At 35.1% G+C, this 26,434-nt stretch overlaps 4 protein-coding genes across 4 annotated transcripts in view; 2 read left to right on the top strand and 2 right to left on the bottom strand.

Moving 5' to 3' along the window:
- Positions 1-4,550, top strand: part of inpp4aa (inositol polyphosphate-4-phosphatase type I Aa) — a 28,040-nt gene extending 23,490 nt beyond the window's left edge. Inside the window, exons 21-24 of the mRNA XM_030124735.1 lie at positions 571-668; positions 760-872; positions 950-1,104; positions 2,425-4,550. Coding sequence (XP_029980595.1) covers positions 571-668; positions 760-872; positions 950-1,104; positions 2,425-2,557 — 499 coding nt within the window. The 3' untranslated portion in view covers positions 2,558-4,550. The remainder of the gene's footprint in view (positions 1-570; positions 669-759; positions 873-949; positions 1,105-2,424) is intronic.
- Positions 4,551-7,355: 2,805 nt separating this feature from the next.
- Positions 7,356-18,307, top strand: LOC115412312 (inosine-uridine preferring nucleoside hydrolase). Its single transcript, XM_030124736.1, has 7 exons — positions 7,356-7,483; positions 12,240-12,307; positions 13,286-13,476; positions 15,975-16,154; positions 16,247-16,358; positions 17,081-17,217; positions 17,850-18,307. The coding sequence occupies exons 1-7, from the start codon at positions 7,416-7,418 to the stop codon at positions 18,195-18,197; spliced, it is 1,104 nt and encodes a 367-aa protein (XP_029980596.1). The 5' UTR covers positions 7,356-7,415; the 3' UTR covers positions 18,198-18,307.
- A 2,148-nt stretch (positions 18,308-20,455) lies between these two features.
- Positions 20,456-23,494, bottom strand: coa5 (cytochrome C oxidase assembly factor 5). The gene is made up of 3 exons (XM_030124999.1): positions 23,265-23,494; positions 21,812-21,895; positions 20,456-20,826 (listed from the first exon to the last, which is right to left on the bottom strand). Exons 1-3 carry the CDS (start codon positions 23,364-23,366, stop codon positions 20,785-20,787), a joined length of 228 nt encoding a protein of 75 aa, XP_029980859.1. The 5' UTR covers positions 23,367-23,494; the 3' UTR covers positions 20,456-20,784.
- Positions 23,495-23,755: 261 nt separating this feature from the next.
- Positions 23,756-26,434, bottom strand: part of mgat4a (alpha-1,3-mannosyl-glycoprotein 4-beta-N-acetylglucosaminyltransferase A) — a 36,851-nt gene continuing 34,172 nt past the window's right edge. Inside the window, exon 16 of the mRNA XM_030124994.1 lies at positions 23,756-26,193. Within this exon, the coding sequence (XP_029980854.1) occupies positions 26,167-26,193 (27 nt within the window). The 3' untranslated portion in view covers positions 23,756-26,166. The remainder of the gene's footprint in view (positions 26,194-26,434) is intronic.

Raw genomic sequence — 26,434 nt, 5'->3', positions numbered from 1 at the left:
TCTAAATCTTACCAAGGGTATTTTTCTCATTTCTAGTCAAAATATCTCATCACACTTAAAATAAGACATAATCAAGAGTAACTTTTCAGTGAAATAGAAGAACTTATTTTTAGACAATAGATCTTGAAAATCTTATTTCAAGAAATCTTACCAAGATAATTTTCACTTTTTCCATTGGCAGGTTTTTTTTGCTTAATTCAAGATTTTTTTTTGCTTCATTCAAGCAAAAAAGAAATCTCCCAAGTTTCAGTTTCGTTTCACGCCAGCGTATCCTATGTTCATTATGGGCACACCCCATATATATTAACCCTTTCAAAAATTGGTAGCAGTGCCCCTGGTGTTACTTATAACATAATGGATGGCTCTGTTTCATTTATTTCCACTTATGTTCGTTTAGTTTAGTTTTAGGCCATTGCAGTGATACAACATGGATGAATCCTCATGATACCAATAATACCTGTGGGTTTTCACTAAAAATATCTGTTGTGAAAGATGGATCCTGTGGGTGTGAAGAGGAAGGGTGTTCAGTTCCTTTGTTAAATTTCTCTATTATTATACATGTACGTGCAGGTTTGGAGACACTTCACTACAGGAGGTGATCAACATGGAGAGCATGACTCGCCTCACCTCCTACTACGACCAGTTCAAAGAGGTTCTGCCAGAGGATTGTGAGTATAATGACACAAGAGACGCTTCAGAGGGAAATAATAATCCTCACATTACCCTCAGCTCATCATTCCTCCTCTGTTATCTCCTCAGGCCTCCCTCGCTCCCGCAGCACCACCGGTCTGCCCGATCTGCTCAAAATGCTGAGCCAGAATGTCAATGCCAAGAAAAGCAAAAATGTGGAGATTTTGTGGCAGGCGGCCGAGGTACACCAGCGTTCCACGTCTCCTCCAGGAAAAAACAGTGTCACCCCCTGACAGTTGTTCTCCTTTGGTCTCCATAGGCATGCCGGCGCCTGAATGGAGTCCGTTTCACCAGCTGTAAGAGCGCCAAGGACCGCACCGCCATGTCTCTGACACTGGAGCAGTGTCAGGTCCTGCAGCAGGAGCACGGCCTCGCCCCGCAGGTCTTCTACCAGGCCTTGGACTGTATGCGCAGGTCAGACACCGGTGAAAGCAGGGATGACTCGAACACCTTTTACTGCACTGTATCAACAGCGTGATCACATCAACATTAATCCTCATATTCTTTTTTTTTTGTCAAAATGTTTTTATTAAAATTCTTAGCATTTTAACAAACAAACAACAAACAGTGCATATATCAGATCCATGCAACCTGTTGACTACAAACATTATTATGTTTACAAAAAAAAAAAAAAAAAAAATATATATATATATATATATATATATATATATATATATGTACACAAAATACAGAAATCTGAGCATCTGCCTTTAGAAACCACAGTGGTAACTTTTTCAAATGTTTGCATTGTCCTCCAGTAAATTTAGATTCTTAGCGTACACAATGAAAGGATTCCAAACACATTCAAATGACTCCTGTTTGCCCTTAAGAATATAGGAAATTTTTTCAAGTGGAAGGGTAGAAAGTAATGCTCAAATTCTGTGTTTAATATTTTGTCTACATACAACCCCAATTCCAAAAATGTTGGGGAGTGGTGAAAAATGTAAATAAGCTAAGATTTTATTTAAAGTAGAACGTAGAAAATATATCAAAGAGAAAAGGCCCCATTTTAAGAAAAAAAAATTAAGTAATTTGAAGTCTCCAGAAATTTGGAAGGGCCAAAAAAATGTGTCATTAACCCATAGGGACCACCAGCGACACAAACCACTGACAGATATAAACTGTTTAATACCTGTTGATCCACTAATCTTATCAATACATGTAAATAATTAAATGTATGTAAAGGTGTAAAATGCAGTTTATCATCTTTTCATGGTCATCAGATGTGACCCATTTGGACGTTCAGAGGCTCCGTAGTTACTGTGGAAACACCGTCACCTTCTACAACACTGATTCACCAGTAAAACCCATAGAGTTTAATCAATGGCAGTGGGTGGAAACACTTGTTTTTACAGTCAGTTAGCAATATTTTTGCTAAAAAAGTAACTTTTTCTTAATCACCTCACCCCCTGAAGGGAAGGCAAGGGGTATTGTTTTTGGTTTAGTTTGTATGTTTGTTTGTTTGCTAACATTCTAGCAGCAAAACTATTGGTTGAATTTATACCAAATTGGGTTTATAGATTACCAGTGACCCAGAATAGATCTCATTACATTTTGAGAACAGTAGGTCAAAGCTCAATTTTTTTATTAATTTTTTAAATCTTTTTTTTTCCCCCATTTACTTACGCCATTTTTTACAACAGGAGTTTATGGAAGTATCACAACTCTATTATATCGAAGGCTCTGCATTGAACCTTTAATAATACATTTTCTCTGTGTTTTCCTTTTCATCAGTGAGGGCTGCAGGAGAGAAAACACCATGAAGAATGTGGGATGCCGTAAATACGCCTTTAACTCTCTCCAGCTCAAAGCCTTCCCTAAACAGTACCGGCCTCCAGAGGGGACATATGGGAAAGTCGAGACCTAAGTGGACTTCTGTACCTGGAGGAAACCAAAAAAAAGGACTAAAGAGAGGATAATGATGATAGCATCACATAGACAAACATACCAACACAAACTGGAACAGCCCTTTGTTTTGTGCTTAGTCACTTTAAGATGATTACTGTCTAAGTGCCAGAGTAGATTGTTTCATAGCAGTTTCCTCTGTCTTAAATAGTAGTACTAGAATCACTCACTTTTCACTTCACGGCAGAAATCAGTGACAGTGTGTTTCATCATTGCCAGGAGTAAACAACAGTGTTGGCAGCTGTGAACAGCATCAGGGGGCATAAGGCCAACCTTAAACGGAGTCAGTTTAACTAGAGTCACTGAAGAAAATGTGAAAATGTGTCCAAAGGTGACACAGCTCACATATCTGTACCTGTTGTATCTGCTGTAATTTAGTCTGGTCGTCAGCCAAAGGATGAAACTGGTCATATTCTGCATTTTTCTACCTGTCAGAAAACTCCAAAACCAGCATTGAATGCGTTCCTCAGCCACTGAAAGTCAACCCCAGCAAATTCACTGTTTATCCCTGTTTGAGTAACGTTTTCCACAACTATATAAATTTCCAGTAAATTAAATAAAGTAAATTTACTGAATTACAATTATTTTTTAAGTTAGAAAATATTGAGATAGGCTGACATATCATCAATTTTGGACTTTAAATTCTTATGATTTAAATTCTTATTATTCTATTATGAGAAGAACAATGTAGAATAATAGCAGAATCAGCCTTTAGGACAGTACGACACAGTCAACAATGTGCAGTCAGTCATTTTCAACCCAGAATATAAATGTTTGTTGTATTTGCATTTATATAATTGATTAGTTCTCCCAGAAAGGACACATTTCAACTCACTGGGAAATCCTCATAGCCATGTCCTCAGTGTGCAGGTGTGTAATTTTGCCATTGGTAATAACATTAGTTCATGTTTTTAGCCATTTGGAGCTACACCTGCCTAATGTAGCTTTAAATCTGTCTGTAAAGGCGACACATCAGACGATTATCCTTATTAAACCTAATGTCTTTGCCTGTTGAGACATTTTCTGGACCTAAACTGCAGGACACTGGTGAAGACGAAGCACTTATTTGGTTTGTTTTAGCACATTTAGCTTGTTGTCTGTTTCCTCCACTGTCTCTGTTTCTTTCATCTTCCTTCTATCCTATAAATACTCAACATTATAACAATTCCTACAAGCACAGGTCAAAAAGAAGAACAAATCTGACACTCTGCTCTGGCATTTGTATTGTGTCAGTGTCATATCTAATGTCATATCTGAGCTTTGTCTGATGCTTTGTTGGGAGAATCAATGCACAAGTGGTTTGCAGACTGTTTTTACAGGGCTTTGGAAGTAGTCTATCACATTATTCTACAAATCCAACATATATGTATTGTTATTCAAGACATTTCTACAGAATAATACGTAGCACTATAACAAAGCCCACCAGACATGTTTTTTTTTATTATTATTATTATTTTAAAGGTATGATCTCAGTTTTATAGCCTAATTATGCACAAATTTGACTGCAGTTGGATGAAGACATTATTTTAACTTGCATGATGATTGAATAACCCTATTGCTTTATACTTCTGCAGCTGTAAACTGTTGCAATTAAGAGCATCCATGTGCACTTGATAAATGTCTTACTAAAGAGAAATAATGCATATTGCATTATTGTACCTTCCATTAGTAACACTTCTTCTGTTTTCAGTTTACCAGCTCCAGGTCTGATATAGGCCTGTCTTATTGTATATTACCAGCAGAGACAGTGGATTTTATTTTGAAAATGTACACAGTGTTATTTTGCATAGGTATTTATGTTGATATGAGTTTAGTCTATTGTTACTGGGTGAAATATAAGCTTGTTCTGATCAGTTGTATATGCACACAGATTCAGCAGGGACATTCATGAAGCTGAACCCCACAAAGATATGAACAAAAAACTGGATCAATAAAGGCTTTTTGAAGACCAAGGAGCTCATGTCAGACAATGTGATTTGTACTTCTACATTCATACTATTTCATTGTTTTCATATGTGCTGTCTTCCTCAGTAATGGTTCTGCACTATAGTTCATTTTAGTGTTTCGAAAAGAAAAAAAAAAGTCTTTAATTAAAAATATCTTAAGAATACAGATATAAAAACAAACACATAAATATTTACAATAATAAGGACTTGCAGGGGATTTTAGAGATGGCTCAGAAGATACAGTAATGATGTTGAAGTTCCTTTGAATTTCTTACAAATGCAGTATTAAAACAAGTGGTGCCAAACACAATAAACCCCACCCCTCGCACGTATTATAGCTTATTTTGGCATCGATCCAGCTGGTGTCATCATGTCTGTATGTGTGGTGATGTCAGCACATCAATTGCCTCTATATATGTGCCAAGTCTGAAGTAAATTGAAACAAAACTGATGGTTTTATAGACGTTTGAAATTTTGCCCATTATAAGTAAATGGGAGAAGAAAAAAGATTTAAAAAATTAATTAAAAATTTGAACTTTGACCTATTTTTCCAAAGTGTAATGACATCTATTCTGGGTCACTGGCAATCTATAAACTCAGTTTAGTATGAATTCAACCAAAAGTTTTGCGGCTACAGACATGTGAAATTTTGCCCTTTATAAGTAAATGGGAGAATTTTTTTTTTTTTTTTTTTTAATTCATAAAAAAATTGAACTTTGACCTACCTTTCCCAAAATGTAATCAGATCTATTCTGGGTCACTGGCAATCTATAAACTCAATTTGTCAGGAATTCAACCAGTAGTTTTGCAGCTAAAGTTTTAAGAAAGAAACAAACAGAACCAAAAACAACACTCGTTGCCTCTCCTTTGGGGGGTGTGGGGAGTGGGGAGGGGGGATAAAGCCCTGTGCTACATTTTTAGTAATTTAACCTGTTGCATTAATGTACATTAAATTATGGAACCTGTCATTGGAGATAGACCAACATAATTATTCTAAGTGAAGAACTGTAGGTCAAAACATCAGAGTGGATCTTGAAAGGGAAGTTTACTTTTTTCTTTTCTTTCTTTTTTTTTTGTCCCTGACCATTTTTATATGATGAAAAACCAGAGGTACAGCGCAGAGCAAAATCTTAGACAACATAAATTTAGTTTTTTTTTTTTAGCAAAGTTCTAATGACCATGCATATGCAATTCTTAGTTACAACCAAGATACATGACAAATATGTACTGTATTAACAGCAAAGGTTTGATGAGAACATGCCCACAGACCTGCGTGTTAAATATTCAGTGTTAATCTCCTTTATAATTTAAAACACCTTTCATTCTGTTTTTCAGACAATAGGAAATTTATTTAAGTTTAGTTGAAATTAGATACATCTTAACTAAAACTAAAAAGTACTTTTAGTTAAAAAATTAAAAGTGCATTCAGTCACTTATTCAAGAATTAAACCCACTGAGGTTTTTGTCCACAAAGGTAGAAATTAGTATTGTATTTCAGTGCAATAAACTCCTCAGTTTTTGGAGAGTAGATAATGTAGCCTACCGTTTCTCATTTTGTCACTTGTCTTGTCCTTTAGTGTGTGTTAGTCTCATTTATTTAGCACTTTAACACTAAACGTGGTGGCTAGTGCGGCTCTTTGTTTTGATGTGGTGGTGGACCATGATGGTCACAGAAGAAAAGAGGGGAAGGCCCCCCAATTATGGAGAGGTAATTCACACTCAGTTTAGAGCAATTCATTTGATGCAATTTAGTTTAGTTTAGGCTTATGTGAGTCATAAGCAACCATAAAAAACACAGAGACTAATCCAAATGCAGGCATGAATATGACACTAGACAAAAAAAGTAAAAAAAAAAAAAAAAAAAAAAAAAAAAAAAAGCAGCTTACATAGATAGGATCTTATACTCTCATTATTATTACAAAATATTATATACACAAGTGTCAGTATGCCATCACCCCCCACCCCCATGACTTGCCCTTAAGAATGAAATCTCCTCGTGACAAACATGTCTGAAACAAATATATAATCCCCATGCAAATAAAGTGTACACACATATAGCAAAATGTAACCTTTCCTAAACCCCTTGTATTCAATCAGTATTGATTTTCTGGTTTATCTGCTTTTAATTTATTTATTTATTTATTTATTTATTTATTTATTTATTTATTTTTTTTTTTTTAATGCTCCTCTCATTCTTTTCTTCATCTTACAATTGTTATATCATTGCTTTTGTAACATGATATACACCACACAATGATTTTTTTGGTCTGTATTTTTATCGGAGGTGTGAATTTACCTTAAACTATAAAATAATATTACTCTGAGTTTGTCATTGTTATTGTAATGTTGTTTGTTTGTTTGTTTGTTTGTTTGTTTGTTTGTTTGTTTAGATAGATAGATAGATAGATAGATAGATAGATAGATAGATAGATAGATAGATAGATAGATAGATAGATAGATAGATAGATAGATAGATAGATAGATAGATAGATAGATAGATAGATAGATAGATAGATAGATAGATAGATAGATAGATAGATAGATAGATAGGATCTTATACTTAAAGGTTTAGGTACATTACAAGGAAAACATATGAGATTCTATGAATGTTCACAAATAAGTCATTCTCAGGTGATTTTTGAATAAGGATGATGTCGATCAGCAAGACTAATAATATTTTTACACACATTTTTATCAAGCTACAAAGATGTTGCATTTCTTTTTTCTTTTTTTGCACCGCCACTCTAGACCAGAAGGGGGCGATAATACATCCGGAAGGCGCCGGTAACTTAATGTAGAAAAGTCGAAGAAGAAGAAAGTGACAGAGACCTCGTCCTCTAAGAAATATCTTATAAAACCTGAGGAAGTCTGTGCATGGCGGTTTTCATCCGATGTTTTGTTGAAGTAAGAAGAAGTCGGATTTTTAAGCCATTTGTGGGAAGGTAAGGCTGAAAAGTTACAAGAAAAATAAAGAGCGAATGAAAGCATTTAGTCCAAGATTTACCTCTCAGTGACGAAATGTTTACCTTTTTGAGTCGTACTTTCTTTTCGTTTAAATGTATTTTGTTCCTTAAATGTAATATTATGTATGTGAGACTGAAACTTTGTGTCTCCATAAGCTACCGTCGTTTCCACTTTCTTTTTAGCAGGTGTAAATGTAACCTTCACCAGACTGTGAAAACAGACTTAGACCTGATCTGTGTCTGAATGAACACGTTTGGAGGTGATCATGGGTAGTTCAGGGACATCCGTATAACAGAACCACAACACACTGACCCACAACTGTTATAGTCCCTGACAAAACCTCTACATGAATACCCACTATGATTAGAATGTACAGCCACTTTTATGCCATCATAAAGTCTTTAAACATAGGGATCTGAAGTCATGAGGCCTCATATTTCAACAATAAGTGCACATCTGCAGCCTGTGATAGTGTAGCTGTGCTGTTTTATTTGGTTCAGTGAAGTGTATTTTGAATATGCAACAAAACAAACAAAAATAATTCTGCTTTAACCCTTTCACGCATGAATTATGAGAACCTTAATGTGTCAAAACACAGTAATGTCCTGTCAGAAAGCGAACTTTAATTGATTTCACTGGTCTACAAGTAAAATGCTTCCAGAATAAAAGTAATGAAATTTTACCACATGAGAGTCACTGATAAAGAAAAATCAAGTAAAAAATGCTGGTCGGCTGAACTTTCCAAGATACAGCCTTGGGTCAAAATGTGAAATTCAAGAATTAACGAGAAAATGGGTTTGACTCAATAGGAATATTTGTCTCAGAGCTACAAGTTCTACTTCAAAACACTGTCTGCACATTAGAATACATTCACTTTACAGGTTCTATTTAGTGGAAGATTTATAAAACTATTATATAAATGTACATAAACCAATATATATGTGTAATAACACTTAATCATATACCTTGAAAACATCAGCAAACCGGCACTTTTGTCATTTATTTTCCAATTAATCTTATTAAAATACATAACATTTAGCACATTTAATCTCTGAAGCAAATCATTTCTAAAAAATTGTAGACCAGTGTTTCCATTCCGACATTTATTTCAATTAAAAGTAGCTCCTTGTTTTGGACAATCCCTTGTGGTCCAACTAAAGCAAAAATGAATTTAAAAGTAAAAATGTGGGTCAAATTGTCTCTAAAATGTCCCTTCAGAGAGATTTTGAATATCGTGTTTTAACCCTAATCAAGTTATTTTTCCTGACTGTTTTTTCCTCTTTATGCATGAAAAAAAAAAACAATGCAACTGAAATTTGTTTTATGAACCTATTTTTCATGGAGTTGCAAAAATATCCACTCAGCTGGACTTCATGCATTTAATTTTTGAGGCAAAGAAACATGTATTTACTGATACTCTGTGTGAAAAGTATGAAATTTTTTTTTAATGCTGCTAATCTGATGTTTTGTCACATTTTAACATACTGTAATATTAGTTATTACTCACTTTATGGAGATAATATGCAAAAAAAAAAAAAAAACTTTTTGTTTAAGAAAAATGGTTAATTACAGTCTAATAAAAATAACAAGCAATTGATTTACACTCAAACATGTTAGTGCAGATCAGGTTTATCTAGAAATGCAAAGTTACAGTAATGGTATGAATGTCAGTGTATTATCATGGGATGGTGCGTAAGTGTCCACTGTGTTGGCTGATATGGAACTAAAACAACAAAACCCATGAATATACAAGAGAACAGCTGTAGAAGAACTGTCCACTGGAGTGACCACTATGCATGAAAGGGTTAATGGTTAAAAATAAAACAGATTTCCAGAAAACATGAAAATCTATTTGTAGTTAAAAAAAAATTGTCATTAACATGCAAGATTTAAAAAAAAAAAAATTCCAAGGCACACTGTAGGATTTGTGTAAAAATAAAATGTAACATGACATGAAAATCTATGACATAAATTGACTGCTTTTGCATGTTCGAAAAGGAGTGGGGGGGGCGTTATTTAATCCCACCCCTTCTCTAAACTATAGTCAATCAATCAATCAATCAATCAAAGTTTATTTATGGGTCAAAACTAGGGGTGTGTATCGGCAAGAATCTGGCAATACGATACAAATCACAATACTAGGATCACGATACGATAGATCATGATATATCATGATACTGTTAAAAAGGCAATTTTTTGTTGTTTCTTTTTTTTAAATGATTATTTCCTTGAAGAATTGAATTACACCAGAAATATGCACAAATGCTGAACACATTTTTATTTGATCACAACAGGATCTAATGTTATATCACAAAATGTTCCTGTTTTATAACTTAAATTTTGTTTTACAGACATTACAGTTTAAGATCCTGTTCAAATGTTCACATTCTATTAGTTCAGAACTAACATCAGAACATTATTTTTGTGCAATCCCAAGAAAGGAACTAACATTATTAAATAAAAGAGTGTTAAATAATAATAAATAAAATATAAACAAAAGAGAAAAACAAAAATAAACCTCCACAATATCTGCATTTGAATAAATACCTAAAAATATCGATACAGTACTTTTTAATATCGATACAGTATTGTGAAATGAAATATCACGATATATTGCAGAACCAATATTTTCTAACACCCCTAGTCAAAACACAGTAATGTCCCATCATAGAGTAAACTTTAATTGATTGCCATTCCAACATTTATTTCAATATAAAGTAGCTCCTTGTTTTGGATAATCCCTTATGGTCCAACTAAAGCAAAAATTAATTTAAAAGTAAAAAATATGGTTCATTTAGCAACACTAATCTTTCAGATTGTCTCTAAAATGTCCAGTTAGAAAGATTTTGAATATCATGTTTTGACCCTTATATAGCACTTTACAGCAACATGAAGAAGACCAAAGTGCTTTACATCTAAAAGCATGATTAAATAATAAGATAGAAACTGTTTAGTCAAATACTATAAATATGCATAAAACAAAAAGACACAACACACAATGATAAAAAAAAAGACCACAGATTAAAACCTAATAGTGTCTCAGCGTCAGGGTCAGTCAATCATTAACATGGGGAATCATGGGAGTGGAAACAGGTCTTCACAGGGTGGCATGATAGCAGTATAAGGGACTCCACATACTGTATATCGACACAAAATCTACAAAAATACTTTAAACTAGTGGTGTCAAACTCATTTTAGTTCAGGGGCCACATACAGCCCAATTTGATCTCAAGTGGGCTGGACCGGTAAAATAATAGTCTATAAATAATGAGAACTCCAAAATTTTCTCTTTGTTTTAGTGCAAACATTAAATTATTAGAAGGTCTACATTTAAAGACTATGCTTTCACAAAAATAACCTGAACAACCTGAAATTTCTTGGAAAAATAGGTGCCATTTTAACAATATTATGCTTCATCTTATCATTTATACATGTGCATTACAGATCTACGGAAGAGGATTAGGGGTCACTGGAAAATACAATAAAATTAAGGTCCAATATTTTTTTTAAATTTATATTATTATTCTGAGAAAAAAGTCACAATTATCTCAGAATAATAATAAAAAAGTATTGGACCTTAATTTTGTATTTTTTTTTCCAATGGCCCTAATTCTCCTCCATATAGATCACAGTGGATCTACAAATGCACAAAACATTTACTTACAGGCATAATATTGTTTACATTTTAGAGTTTGGAACTAAAATGAGTTTGAGACCCTTGACTGTTTGTGTTTTCAGTGTAATTTTTGCACTTTGAAAATTCATCCTACAGGCCAGACTGAAACCTTTGGTGGTTGTTTTTTGTCTGTGGGTAGTATGTTTGACACCCCTGCTTTTTACTATATTCTTATATCATGCCTACGGATGTACCAATGGGAAAATCCTTGGACAATACATATATTTAAAATGACATTTTGGCTGATGCTGATACCAGTGCTACTTTCTGTTTACTACTGATTAGGTTTATTATGTGTACATTTTTTTCAATGAACGTTTTATTTTTTTGTCTATTTACAGTCTTCACATGTCAGTTGCAGCATTCAGGATTTATTTGTTATATTTTTTCTATTTTATTTTTATTATTCTTGTACAGTGTTTTTAAGCGCTTTCTATTTAAGACTAGGTGTGGTTTTTACTCTTGGCTTTTAACTTTTTTTTTTTAGCCCAACTATAAGACAGCCCTGCACAATATTTCCTATGTGCCTGGACTGTGTGTTTTTGCACAAATGGCAAATACACATTTTGAGTCTAAATCTTGTTTCTGTAACACTGGTAGCACCATAAATGCCTATCTATAGTTTATACAAATAGCATCAGTGTAGTGAGGTGCAGATGGTGTTTTTCCTTCAAGGCACCAATCAGAGACAAACCTGTTAATTTTATCATTAATGAAACTAAAGGAAACATTTTTTTTTATTTCATCACCTTATGTGGTATTTTCTATCAGAAATTAATTCACAAAAGTCTGAATTTGCAAAATATGTGCAGAGCTGATAAACTAATTTTATTCTTGGTGCTTGTTGGTCTGTGGTGAGATGGTATAGATTAACCCTCATTACATTTAACAAAGTCACTGTTTGTGTTTTCACTTTACACTGGTGTTGTTTTATTGCATTAATTGGTCTAAATGTTCCTGCTGTGGAAAAGTCCAATGGAAGCAGATCTAATCTAGACTTTTGCTTCTCATTATGTAACTCCTCCTACTGACTTGTGTGTCTTTTTCTCTGCTCAAAGGTTGTGGGCAGCTGACCATTGCTGTTTAGAGACTGAAAGAAGAAGATCGTTCTCACATTCAGCTGCAGGTAGGAACTTTGTGTTGAAATAATATATTTCTGGCAGAGATATAAGTAGTATCACATCATTTATTTAATACATAGTAGAATATCCCACTGTAGAGTACTCCATTATAAGTAAAAATCCTGAAAATGTTAGTACATTGTCAGTAAAATGTACTTAAAGTAAACTCTAATGTGAAGGCAGTCTTTTTGTTCCTTTCAACTCTGTTGTTATTTCATGGTTTAATACTTTAAGTTGTCCATGGGGTGTGCTGTCTTTTAGTTAGTTTTCTTGTTATGTTTCGTCTTTGTGGCAGTTACCAATTATTATTATTGTTAGAGAATTAAATTATAACTAGCTTATGTTCCCTCTGGTGATAGGATTTCCGTTTATTCATCAACATGTCAGAGAATCAAGTCTCATTCAGTTGTAACGTTGGTATTCCTCCACCTTCAAAGAAACACGACTGACCCTGAACATAAAAAACAAGTATTTGTGGGAAAGCAGCCGCAGAACGTAGCTTGTACAGATGTGATAATTATATATCCATATTATCCATCCAAACATGCACAACAAAATGTAACCATTTTTCTCTGGTACAAAGTTGAGGTACTTTTATTGAAATATTTGACGTTCCTTAATACGCCACTAAATCTCACAGGCAAATATGGTACATTTTACTCTGTTAAATTTGTAGTTACTTATTACATAAAAATGCTTAAGTGATATGATTCTACAATGTACCACTAATCTAGTATCCAAGCATTTAAGTTGGCCCCACAATGATAACGAACATTAATAATACAACTTTTTTTTTTTTTTTTTTTAAATCAAATTGCCAATACACACTCTGAAGAGCATTTGACCTGAAACAACAGTGTGATAATTAAGAAATGTGGAAACATTTGTGTTTAAATTTCTTTTTTATCTGTATCAGCAACTATTTCTATATTATGAATGAGCAACTTCAGCATTAAATTGAGTGTTTTTCTGGTTGTGCACAGCTGGGATCATCATGGCTAAGAAGGTGTTAGTGGACGTAGACACTGGTGTGGACGATGCTCAGTCCATTATGATGGCTTTAGCCCAACCCACGGTACAGATTCTGGGCATCACCTGCGTTCACGGAAACACCACAGTGGAAAATGTGTGTAAGAACACACTACGTGTCCTACAAACCTGCAATAGATTAGAGGTAAGTTATTTTTTATTCAGTGTAATTGTATTTTTGAAAAGAAATGCTGTCGTTTGAAAAGTTTGTGCGTATTGATAGGATGGAGATGGAAGACGGATTTTCACCGCATACCTGTACATTGCCAAATGGTGACTTGCTTGTTCTAAACAGACATTCCTATGTCAAACGTCATTGGTGTAGACTAGGAATGGGAAGATTATCCGATACGTATCGATACGCCGACACGCACGTGCACGATCCGAGTGCACCGGTAGAGAAACTGTGAGTGAATGAAAAGTTTGGGATGATATCGCGATGCATCGGTTATTGAATGTTTGTATCAATAAAATTTGATCCGTTCAATAGAATATATTTTTACTCTTATTCAAAAGTGTTACTCTTTATTTGGGTAAAGTTTTTCTTTTCTTCAGACCCACGTTAACGTGCGCCGTGGATTAGTGGATGTGTACACCGCACACGACAGTCTGAGCTCTGCTCATACACTGTGGCTCGAGCACCGCAGATGAATACTGTAACGTCTGTGTGTGAATCTGACAGACATAGAAGGAAGTGACCACATGTGGTTAATGAACGTCTACTTTTTACTCTATCAGCTGTACTGAACACTGCTGTACAAACCAGAGATACTTCCTTAAATTGTCACATACTTATCTAGCAGTACATCCCATAATACCTTACACAGGTGTCTCTTAAAGTGACAGAACCTTTTTCTGTTTTACCTACGTTACAAATACATTACATTACAAATTGATTCGGTGAGGGAGCAAGAAGCATGCAGAGAAACGACTTTGTAAACAAAGTCCTAACTTTTTCACTGACTGTATGTGAGGCACATGTTCTGAAACTGAACTAAAGACACTTTGTGAAAAGTCATGTTCTTATTTGATAAATAAATAATGAAACTCATTGAATTGCACGGCATATTTTTTTTCCAGAGTGAATGTGTTCAATCAGAGTGTGCTTAATCACTTTGTATCGTGATTTAGGTGTGAATCGTATCGCATCGCAAGGTGCCACACACATATCTATAATATATCCGATCGGAGATGCTGTATCAAGATGCGTATCACATCGGCCTTACAACTAAGATTCCCAACCCTAGAGTAGACACTTGTCACACAAACACGTCTGATCAATGGGGAAGCGTCCGCCACTGTGGGATGTTTGTGTCTAAATGTTTCAATAAAAAAAAACAAAAGAATTTTTTTCATTTCAATCAAAGAAAAAAGTATTCGAAAGTGTTTTTTTGGCTCTCAAATGTTTTTTTGCATTCAAACACTTTTTTTCTTTGATTGAAAATGTTTTTTTTTATTGAAGTTACTTTTTTTTTTTATTGAAAATATTTATTTTGATTGAAGTGATATTTTTGGGGTTGAATAATAAAGACACAAATGTCCTACCCATAATATGGTCCAAATACAAAAAAGATGACTTCAATCAAAAAAAATTGTTTTCAATCAAAAAATAACTCACTTCATTAAAAAAAAAAACACTATTCAATCAAAGAAAAAAGTGTTCAAATGCAATTTTTTTGGGTCTCAATTTTTTTTTTGCATTCAAACACTTTTTCTTTGATTGAAAATGTTGGGTTTTTTTGTTTGAAGTGAATTTTTTTTTTTTTTTTGATTGAATTTTTTTTTGTTTTGTTTTGTTTTGTTTTTCCACCACTGTATGATGTTGGTCAGTTTAAAAGATAACTGTACAAACCAAAATAGGTGCAGTTTATGGCAAAGATAGTAAAGAAACATCTATTTTTGTGTTATACAGCTGAATGGACTGTATCTGTTGTTGCACATAAATGTCAACACCAAAAAGGCCTCAATCTTTAACAGCAAACTGAAAAATTAAGAGGTGAAAGTCACTACAGACCGATCATATTCAAACTGCAGACCTTGTAGTTGTAGTAGAGTATTTTCACAATGTTGTGTTAGCAAGTGATTCAAATACTTTTTCCACCATTACTTTAATAAAAAATAAGTAGGTGTGTTTGCTCAAAAATCAGCAGTGTTTGGTTGTCATTAATTGGATTTTACTGGTCTCATGTGACATGGAGGCTGCTTCATACAGTCATGCTTCACAGCACATGATCTAAAACAGACAATCTGGAAAAGCATCAGTGGCTGTTTTCACTGTAGAAGACCTATTTAAGTCAAGCAGATGTATTTGAGCAACTTTTTTCACTGAAGAAAGAGAATTGTTCCTTGGTTATGGCCTAATGCTATTAAAAAAACCTCCTCAAGTAAAAATGTATGACACACATTATTCCTTGTCTTATTTCTACGATTGACAATCTAATTAAAACATTAAAAATGCTCATTTGATTAAATCCAGATTGTTTTGTGCATTTGTGTTCAATGTAGTTTGCGTTTATAAGGACAGATTTTAGTCTAATAGTGTTTCATCCATGACTTCGTGCAGGTCAACATTATAATCAAAATCATCAGAATGACATATTTAAGAACATGTTTCCATTACTGGCCTCTCGTTTCATGTGTTAGATCCCAGTGTTTAAAGGCGCTGAGAAGCCGATCCTTGGGAAATGCATTGATGCAGGAGACTTTCATGGTAAGGACGGGCTGGGAGATGCTCCAGACCCGAATGCTCCTGGTCTGGACCTGGTTCAGACGGAGGGCGCCGTATCGGCTATGATCAGGATAGTCAACGAAAACCCCGGAGAGGTGAGCTGTGTAGGAGAGTTCTGCTTGTGGTAGTGAATAAGTGTGTTTAGTGCCTGTTTTTAGATCTGTGTGTGTGTGTTTTTTTTTTCTAGGTATCACTGGTCGCCACAGGTCCACTCACCAACCTGGCTCTGGCGGTCAGAATGGACCCTTCGTTCCCAAGCAAACTCTGCGGACTCTACATCATGGGAGGCAACACAGAGTGTGAGTAACATACCGTTAACCTCTAGTGTCTTCACTCTGCAGCTAAGCAACATATATTTTACAGAAATAAGACTAAATATCTTTACAAAGTGGCTATTGACACAGTACTGTGGCACGAAATATCAGTTTGTCTATTACCACAGAGCCAATCAGCGCCCTCGTTAGATCTTGTCTAGACTGGTAACTTGTTACATCCCGTAAAGTACCAAGGCAATCAGGTATCAAATAGGTCGGGCATAGACACAGTGGAGATTTAGCTCAGTCAGTAATGTTTGCTCAGAGCAAAGATGACCATAAAACAACATAAAGAGTATTTCAAACAATAATTCCTATTCTATACTATCACTAGTTTGTTGTTTCTTCTATCAGTTGCCACAGTACTGTGGTAGCAAAATACACAAAAGAATGCACTGAACTATATGCCATATATCACCACAGTACTGTGGCAACAAGAGGCTAATGAGTTCATGCAACAGTATCCATAATTGGCTCTAGTACAAATGCTAACATTTGATTGGATCTGTGGCAATAGACAAACCCATATTTCGTGCCACAGTACTGTGGCAGTAGCCACTGACATATCTTTAACGTGTAACACATTGCTTTCATTGAACTGACTGCAACCATTGCTTTCTGGCTGATTGTATGTGGAATTAATTTATACACATACTTATACTTAATTCAGTATCTAATCTGCATGTTTCTATGGTCTATACTCTCAGCACGAGGAAACACCACGGTGTGTGGTGAGTTCAATTTTGCTGCAGATCCAGAAGGCGCCTACATTGTCCTGAATGAATACCTGTGTCCCACGTACTTGGCCTGCTGGGAGTTTACCTGTTATAACAAGCTGTCCTGGGTAAGGGTTCACATTGCACATGTCAACAAAAGAATAATCTGTTGTTTAAACATAATCTGATCATATTATATTCTATCAAATCTTATAAATCTGTTGTTTTTTGGATTCTGAAACTTGTTTAATGCTTGTAGTTTTGTCTTTATTTTGAATTGTTTAACCCTCATTGAGCAAAAACTGGCACCAGCAATGAAAAGCATCTACGGATTACGGATCTAAAATGTTTAATAGATTTTAACCACTAATTCTATCAATACATGTAAATAATTCAGGTAAAATGCAGTTTCTCAGGTTTTCAGCAGCATCAGTTATGACCCATTTGGACATTCAGTCATTTTCTGCAATATTGTATCATCATAAAACCCATTTTTGTTTCAGTTTTCTGTTTTTTGATATAATAAACTTTTTATGAACGTCTATTTGAGTAAATAGAATCAAATGACAAAAATGCAAAATGCAGAGGAGTATATTATAATAAATTGTGATAAATCATTTCAGAAAGTTTAAATGTAGAGTAAAATCATTTGGAAATCAGCATAAAAATAGTTCACAGGTCTCTCAGGGTTAAACTAATCATCATTCATAAACCAAAATAGAGAAATACTGTAGCTTCTGGTTTTTCATGTCGTTGACAGGAATTCTGTGATGCCTGGCTGAGCCAAGACACGGATAAAGCTCGCTTCATGGCCCGCATCTTCAACCACAGCCTCAAAGTTTCACAAACCGAGCGCTTCGAGAAGGAGTTTATCGTCGGGCCAGGGTTTGTTTCATGTGATTCATACGCAATGGCAGCAGCAATCAACGATGCATTCGTCTTAGAAAGCGACCAGCATCCAGTTAGTGTAGAGCTGACAGGAACACACACCAGGGGCATGATGGTAGTGGATACTGTGGGCTTCATGAAGAAGACTCATAAGGCCTTCATCCTGAAGAAGGTGAACTTGGAGATATTAAAGGAGATGCTGATGGCCGCTCTGAAGTGAAGGCTCTTTTTAATAATGGATACATGGTGAATAACACTTAGAGCTGAGGATATTGTAAGGTCGTCTCATTGAAAATCAATGCAATGTAAAAAAAAAAAAGGGTCTTGAATTACAAAATATGAACCTGCACAGATGAACGGGGGCGGCATGGTGGCTCAGTGGTTTGTACCGTTTCCTCACAGCAAAAAGATCTAGGTTGTGAACGCAGAACCAACCATCTGTGGCCTAATGGCCCGTTCCAAAGTGCTGGGAGGTAGGATATATCCCACCTGGAGTTAACTACATCCCACCACAAAGCATTCCAGATGACCCATGTTGAACATAAACAACAAATAGGGAGGACCGCAGATCTAAGCTCCTATTGGCTTTCTTACTGAAGAGGCATTTTGACTGTCAACAGTACAGTATTCTCACATACATAAATTGAATGATGTATTTATTTTGAATATGAACGTCAAAAAAAAGAAAAATAAATAAACAAACAAAACATTTAAACATAAGACATGAAATAAATAAATAAGAAACTAGATAAGCACTCGGAGAGTGCAGACCTCCACCAAGGCAGATCAGTGCCCCCCCCCCCCCCCAAATCACCACCAAAATTTCATCATTTGTTCCTTGTGCCAGTATCAACATTTCCTGAAATTTTCATCCAAATCCGTCCATAACTTTTTGAGTTATCTTGAACACAGACAGACAGACAAACCAATGCCAGCAAAAACATAACCTCCTTGGCAGAGGTAATAAGTGAGATGGTAGAGGTGAAACGATGGATGAACTAAATATACACTGTGTTTTTTTTCATTGCATACTTACACACTATGTGCTGCTGTTGTTGTTGACATCACATTGTTGATTCACTGTGAGGTCAGGGTAGTTTGATCTGGCCCCACTTTGCAACTAGGACCTCCAGCTTTGATGGGTATCCAATGCATTTTACGGCGTTGGATGATGGAAACTTCCCACCTCCCAGCACTTTGGAACGGTCCACTATCACTGGGTGGGTTCTCTCTGGTGCTTCGACTTCCACAGTCCAATGAAATGCACCTTAATGATACTCAACACTTTTTTGGCCTCATTGGCATTTTTCCGTCTTGATTTTGTCTCATTACGTTAAACATAATGAGACTGATTGACTAACCTCAGATATGTGAAAGCAGCTAAAAATTTTAGTATTGTAGTAATATGTGCAAATGAAGTCATGCTGTGACTGTGCTCAGATTATAATGGGAGGACCAAGACAATCATTTTGTACAAGTTTAAATACTGACAATGGAAGAAATTCAAGCTGTACCTCAAGAATGTACTTTTAATAATTCACTGTCATATCAAAGTCTAATGTGTAAGTTTTATAGGGATTCAAAAGGATCTCATGGCAGAAGTGGATTGTTTTCATTACTGTTTCATCATGATAATAGTGTTTTTGTTCAAATGAACCATTCACATTTTTTATTCTGTTTTATAGCAAAAGCCATCTAGTGTTCAGATGCATTAATGTCACCGTTTGTTGACTTAGTATCTTCTAAAACACAGGTGTCAAACATGGGGCCTGGGGGCCAACTCCAGCCCACCAAAGGGTCCAATCTGGCTCATGGGATGAATTTGTGAAATGCAAAAATTACACTTTAGATGTTAACAATCAATGGTGTCAAAATCATTTTAATTCAGGTTCCACATACAGACACATACAGTCCAATTAGATTTCAAGTGGGTCAGACCAGTAAAATATTATCATAATAACCTATAAATAATGACAACCCCAAATTTTCTCTGCGTTTTTGGTGTAAAAAAGTAAAATTACATGAAAATGTTTACATTATCAAACTATACTTTTACAAAAAATGCAAATAACCTTAACAAATATGATCAAACGGAAATGTCTTAAGAAGATTCTGCCTGTTACAAAATGTTTTGTGTGATTGTAATGCAAGTTGTAATGCACATGTGTAAATGATAAACTGATAAACCAGGGCAGAATATTGCTAAAATTGCACTTGTTTTTCTTAAGACAATTCCAGTTGTTCATGTTATTCAGATTTTTAAGGAAACTCTGTAGATGTAAACCTGATCATATTACTTTTTTCACTGTTATTATTTTACTGGTCCCACTTGAGATCAAATTGGGCTGAATGTGGCCCCTGAACTAAAATGAGTTTGACACCCCTGTTCTAAAATGACAAAACAGACATTGGGGGCTCATGTTTGAATTTAACTAGTACACACTAATGCTTTTAATAAAAGTTCAAAATTGCAAATGCATTTTACTATATGTGTTTATTTATACATGTTTTTCACAGTACACACCTAGTGGCCAGAACAACACAATCCAAAAACTCATTAAGTTTTCCAAGCTGCAGACACAGATGCCTCCAGTTTCGTTTTTTGCGTCCATTCTGATGCTGACTTGGTAAATGTCAATATCTGTGTCAGGGTTTAAATTTTTTACACTTGACAGTCTTTTCCAACCTCATTTCTTATTTTATGTCCATTTAATGAGGATGCAAAGCTCAATGGTCTCCCTGTTGGTATAAATGAAGCGTTGTTCATCCCATGTTGAACTTGGCTGTATCAACAGTCGTCTGGATCCTCAGTATCCTTTTCGTCCTCTGAATCTTGACCTTGTGTCCAGCTGTCAGTGGAGGACAGACGCAGATCAGTCTTTAAACACAAATGATTTTTACATTCTGGGTCATAGTCATTTCACTCACAACTTTAAATGAACACTGGTGGGATGTGTGTCAGCTGCTCACATGTGACTTCAAACATTAACTAATAGACTTTGTCATTTGTATGTTACTTTGCTCAAATTGATTAATTTTGCTTAAGCTATATTGTCTTTAAGATTGCTTAAACACGGTCTTGTTGGAAAATAATATTCATTTCACAGTTTTGATAATCAGTCACTAAAATGTTAGTTTACAATGAATGAAATAAATGTGTAAACCTCTACTGACTCTTAAATCTACTTAAAATGTGTAATTTATGATTTACTTATGAATTATTTAATTTATGCATTTCATATATGTATTTCACTTGTTTGCAATGTTAATAATTATTTTTTTCCAACAAAAATGTAACTTTTTCCAGTTTTTCCTAATTTTTACAAAAAAACATGGTATAAAAAAATATGGAAAAAAAAAATTAAAACATTTTCAAAGTATTAACTATATTTAAAAAAAAAAAAAAAAAAAAAAAAAAAAGTTGTCAAATTCATAGCCTGAATGGGCAATAAAATGGAAACTACAAGTCATATTTTAGGGAAAGAAATTTTTTTTAACCAACATTCTTCACATAGTAATCCATTATTTAATTTTCTTTCTTCATTTTCTTTCTTTCATCTAATGTATTGCTTCTACTGATGCCCACTTTGGGCTTGCCCATGTGAGAGTTAATATGATTCAATTTATTTATATACACATAAAACTAAATTTTAAAAGATTAGGTCATTGTTTTTTTGATATACAGTGTATGTTTTTAATGTAGTTTCTTTTAGCCTCTGGTGTCTTCAGTTTTCAAACACAGATGAAAAGCAGAACCTAAATTATTTAGCATTTTCCTCTTCCCCAAAACTAGAATCACAGTGTCTGTCTTCATGTTGCCCTTCCTTTACTCACCATTGACCTCTTGCACTCAAAGAATGACGTCTGCAGAGCTTTGCAGTGGCCTTCCTTCAGACACTCACTAGGCATCTTCCCCTCCTGGTGATGAACAAAGAACCCATTAAAACACACTGGTTCTCTATTCTGAGTAAAACCCAACATTTGTAAAAAAAAAAAAAAAAAAAAAAAAAAAAAAGCCTTTTTTGGGTTGAAAACTGTCCCACCTTAAGATATATCTTGTAAACCTCTTTAAAACCATGTTGGGTGGCCTTAGATTTTTGCACTGTACTTTATTATGGTTCTCAATGGACAGAGACACTACAAACATATGATGATTTTGTAGAAATGGGTTTCTCAAACTTAGGGTTGGGAACTCAAAATGGGTCTGATGTTTTTATTGTTTAGTCAGTTTGCAGAGGAAATTGTACAGCCATAATAATAATTACAAATATATATATCTAAAATGGAAAAATAAATTAAATAAAAGATGCAACAAAACTAAAAGACAGAAATGAAAGGACATAAAGTTGAATGGTTGCTAAAGAAACAAAAAGACAAATGAATTGAAAAGAGCGTGTTTTCACAGTGGAAGTCATTAGAAATGAAGATCTATGTAGATGTAGATCCATGCATTTAGATCTATATAAATTCATAACATTTTTGTAAGCTTGGACTGGAGGAGACACTAAATTTCTCTTAACTGAAAATGTTTTGGGAATCACTGTCACAGCATGATTTATTGTTTAGCTGAAACTATCAATTGCATATAAAATAGTTCAAATACAGTCATCCTTAAACATCCACAGCAGTAAGAATCCAACTTATACACGTAGCAACATCAATACTGTACAATGTCCAAGTAAAACACAGACCATTGTCCTTCACAATTACAAGCCTACTACTTTTCTTACTTTGAAAATAATGTACAAGTCAAAGTTCTGCATACTTAAGTAACAGTACCTATTATCAGGTTTATTTACAGTGTGGTATTAGTACTTTTAGTCCACTGAAGTAAAGGATCTCAATACTTCTTCCAGTGAGGCCTTAAGTAGTTTTTTTTGTGTGTCAGTATTCTATTCTATGTATCTTTATTATGTCTAAGTATTTTGTATTGTGTGTTGCAATGAATGCTATTCTTGGGTCTACATTACCTGACAAACACACTAATATTCAGCTACTTTCTGCGTCACCTACCTAATAATTTCACTAATTAGCTACTAGTGTTTTGTTGTTAATTTTCACATTGTGGTATTAGTGTTTTTATAGGATTGGTGTACACTGATGGTAAAACTGCTATGAAACAAAAAGCTGTGTAAACTAATTGACATAAGTGTAGACTACAGTAACTTAAACCAGAGCTATATAAAAACATATCTATGTTCTCGACCTCCGCAGGACATTATTATACATGTTTATAAGAGTGTGTGTGAAATACTTTGCTGATAAAGGACGATGTCCGTGAACGTACCTTTACAACACAGTCGTGCTGGAGGAGACAGGTCTTGAAATCTTCTCTGATTCCGGCGCAGGCTCTGTTGTCTTCTTCTTTATCCTCGTAGTATTTTGGCATCTTTACTACTTATATTTAACGATGGAGCCTTTTTCTTAGAAAGGTAAAATTGCGAGGCAAAGCCCAGTTACAAGACTTCACTGTTGTTATCTCTGATGTAAGCCGACGGCCATGTTTCCAGCAGTGCGTGATGGGAACCCGGAAATAAGATGACACACCGGGTGCACGCTGGGTAGTGTAGTGTTCACTACTTCTTATTGGTCGTCAGCCATTTATGAAAAGTTAAGTGTGCTGTATTTGCAGAGTTTGACTTTTTTTTTTGCTTGTACTGTTATACATTACATCTTCACTGAAATTATACCTAGTGATGTAGATGGAGTGGCGACCCAAAGAAATAAATATACACAAAAAGAGGAAAAAAAAAAAAACACAAAGATGGACATGACTTATAGCAACACTTTGTCATTTATTTCAAAGATGTCCATGAAAAATGATGTCAAAAGTATCAGAGGCAGGCATACACATGTACATGAAGGCACATGAACTGATGGGTGTATGGAGTTTGTAGTCAAGCAGGGGAATAGATGCTTTGTTTTTCATCTCCTGTCCATTATCCACTTTACAGTAGAGCATCTCCAGGCATCACATGACTCCTCATGCTGTTTACATGCATTCAAGTGTAACTTGAACATGGATGCAGAACAAGTTAGAAGCCAACTAGCATTAGTTAAAGTATGTTTCCCACTCCCAAACATCATTTTCCACCCTGTAAATCCCAATACAGACGATACAAATTGGATGAAGAGGTAATGTTAAGCTTTAGTTCTTGCATGAATGGTTTGATCAGGGGGTGGAGGAGCCTGCCTTGACCAGGAAGAGAAAACACTGTTTACAGAGTACAAATTATGATCATGCTAGCAAATAAGCAAGATCAATAATTTTAATTCCACTATAAGGCACTTCACAGCCCCCTTGAATAAACCAGACGCCTACAATGAGAACACATTTAAAAATAGCTTTCTCTCATAACATTGGCCACACACAAACACTAAACATGTCATGTAAATTTCAATAAACCTTTAAGAGAAGCAGAGCGACAGTGAGATAAAGAGATGACTTTCATCATCACTTTTTCATATATATATTTACAATCAGTGAAAGTACTACACTACCTCAGCCAAATTATACAACAAAAAGGAGCACTCTGCAATGATCAGTAGTCATAATATTCTGTCCAATCAAAAAAAAAAAAAAATAGATATGTGACCAGACAAAAATAAATTAAGCATGTTAGATAAAGTCTGTTAAGTAACAATTCCTAAGGAAAAATGGAATACACGTACAATTGTGAAAGGTGTGAAAAAAGGCAAAAAAGCGGTGCAAATCATGCCGTTTCAAATGGTTACCTGGAACAAAAGAACTTATTTTCCACTTCAACTCAGCATAACACAGAGCTAGTGTTCCTAACTACCCATCACTAAATAGCCAGTGAGTTATTTACAGAATATCACTATATCCAGCAAAAACAAGGTGCACTGAAAAGTGGGAGGGAACATTAGAATAATGTTGCAGAGACAATTTTAAGGAACCTGGATTTAAGGCACATTTTTCTAATTCTGATCCATTTCAACAGAATCCATTCACAACTCCCTCACAATTTAGTTTTTAGCAGTGAAAATCAACAATTTTTGTTGGCTTACAGGTGTAAAGTAACGGATAGTACAGACTAAGACGAGCTACTTGCTCCAGCAGACGATGCAACTTCCTAAGTAGCTATAATAAAAGAAATAATATGCACAGTACAATTTTAAAAAAACACAAACCGTACACAAATAAAACAGACTCTGAACTACCATAAACATCTCTTAATAGAATAAAAATATATTTTACCTCTTGTACAAATTAAAGATTTATTTCAAATAAATTAAATCACCTTCATAGATCGTCATAGCTGTAATAATATATCAATATAACAATATATTCCTTCAGGACAATGATGCCAAGGCAATGTCTGATTGGTTTACTATAAATGGACACTGAGGTCATACACAGCCTGTCAGACAGGAAGTGACATAGATATGGTGTCATGGTACTTATACTCTAGATGTACTGTGGTACTTATTACAGAATCTTGCCTGTGGTCAAAGTCGTCACTGACTGACTATGGGCATGATTTAGGAACTTATCCTGAGTTTCAGGACAAGTGAAGTATTTGACTGATGATACTCTGGAAATAAGGAAAATGTTTTGTTTGGGCTGGTGTTCATCAAAAACTCAGACATCTCAGACGAGAACAGAGAGCAACTGGTCATTAGTGATGACAACATTCTTAATCATCACGGGCTTTGCTGTGGCGTTAGTGACAGTGCAATACCCCAGCTCGCCCAAAGGTGGCAGCATTGAGTAACAAAGAAGGATTTGGCAGCGTCTTAACCAGTGGCCAGCTGACTGGTTCTCCCCAGATGTGAGGATTTGTCTGTATTCATCCAAACGGTTTCTGATTGGGTTCAAAGCTGCTGAATGACACAGTCACTGCGAGAGCCGGGAACAGATTTCTTCACACACTCTGCTGTTGGTTCTTAAACAGTAGTATTCACATTCTCACAAATTAATTAAGAGCACAAGAGTGAGGAAGAGATGCAGAAGAAATGGGAGAAATCGATCGATGAGAAGCAAAATGACAGGTTACATTTGGAGGAGCGAAGCCAAAGAGGTGGCGTTCCACAGACGAGCTCGGACGAGCGACTCTAGTGGCCTCTAATGACTTCACTGCTGGTTGCTAGGTGCCAGAGGCCCCGCATATGCAGTCTAGAGATTTTGGTCCCCCAGGGGCCATGATTCATACGTCCCCTTGCAACAGTCAGCCTGCTATCCTCTTTATGTGTATCTGCAGGGAGAGAGGAGAACAGCCCATGTTAGTGGATAAAAACAAGGAAAGTGTGTCCAAGTAAAGCAGGAAGCACCAAGCAAGATTAATAGATCATTCAAATATTGTAAAAATAGCCCCACCAGAAAGAGGACAAACAAAATGTTAAATAAATATTTCGTATTGAGGAAATTTTAATTGGCTAGATTTCTCAAAACTATAGTTTAAGTCTAGTTAATGTTCTTTAATAATATACACGTCT

This window comes from Sphaeramia orbicularis, chromosome 21 (assembly GCF_902148855.1).
Source record: "Sphaeramia orbicularis chromosome 21, fSphaOr1.1, whole genome shotgun sequence".
Lineage (NCBI taxonomy): Eukaryota > Metazoa > Chordata > Actinopteri > Kurtiformes > Apogonidae > Sphaeramia > Sphaeramia orbicularis.
The sequence above is the reverse complement of the archived record's forward strand: the minus strand, read 5'-3'. Positions and strand labels throughout refer to the sequence as shown.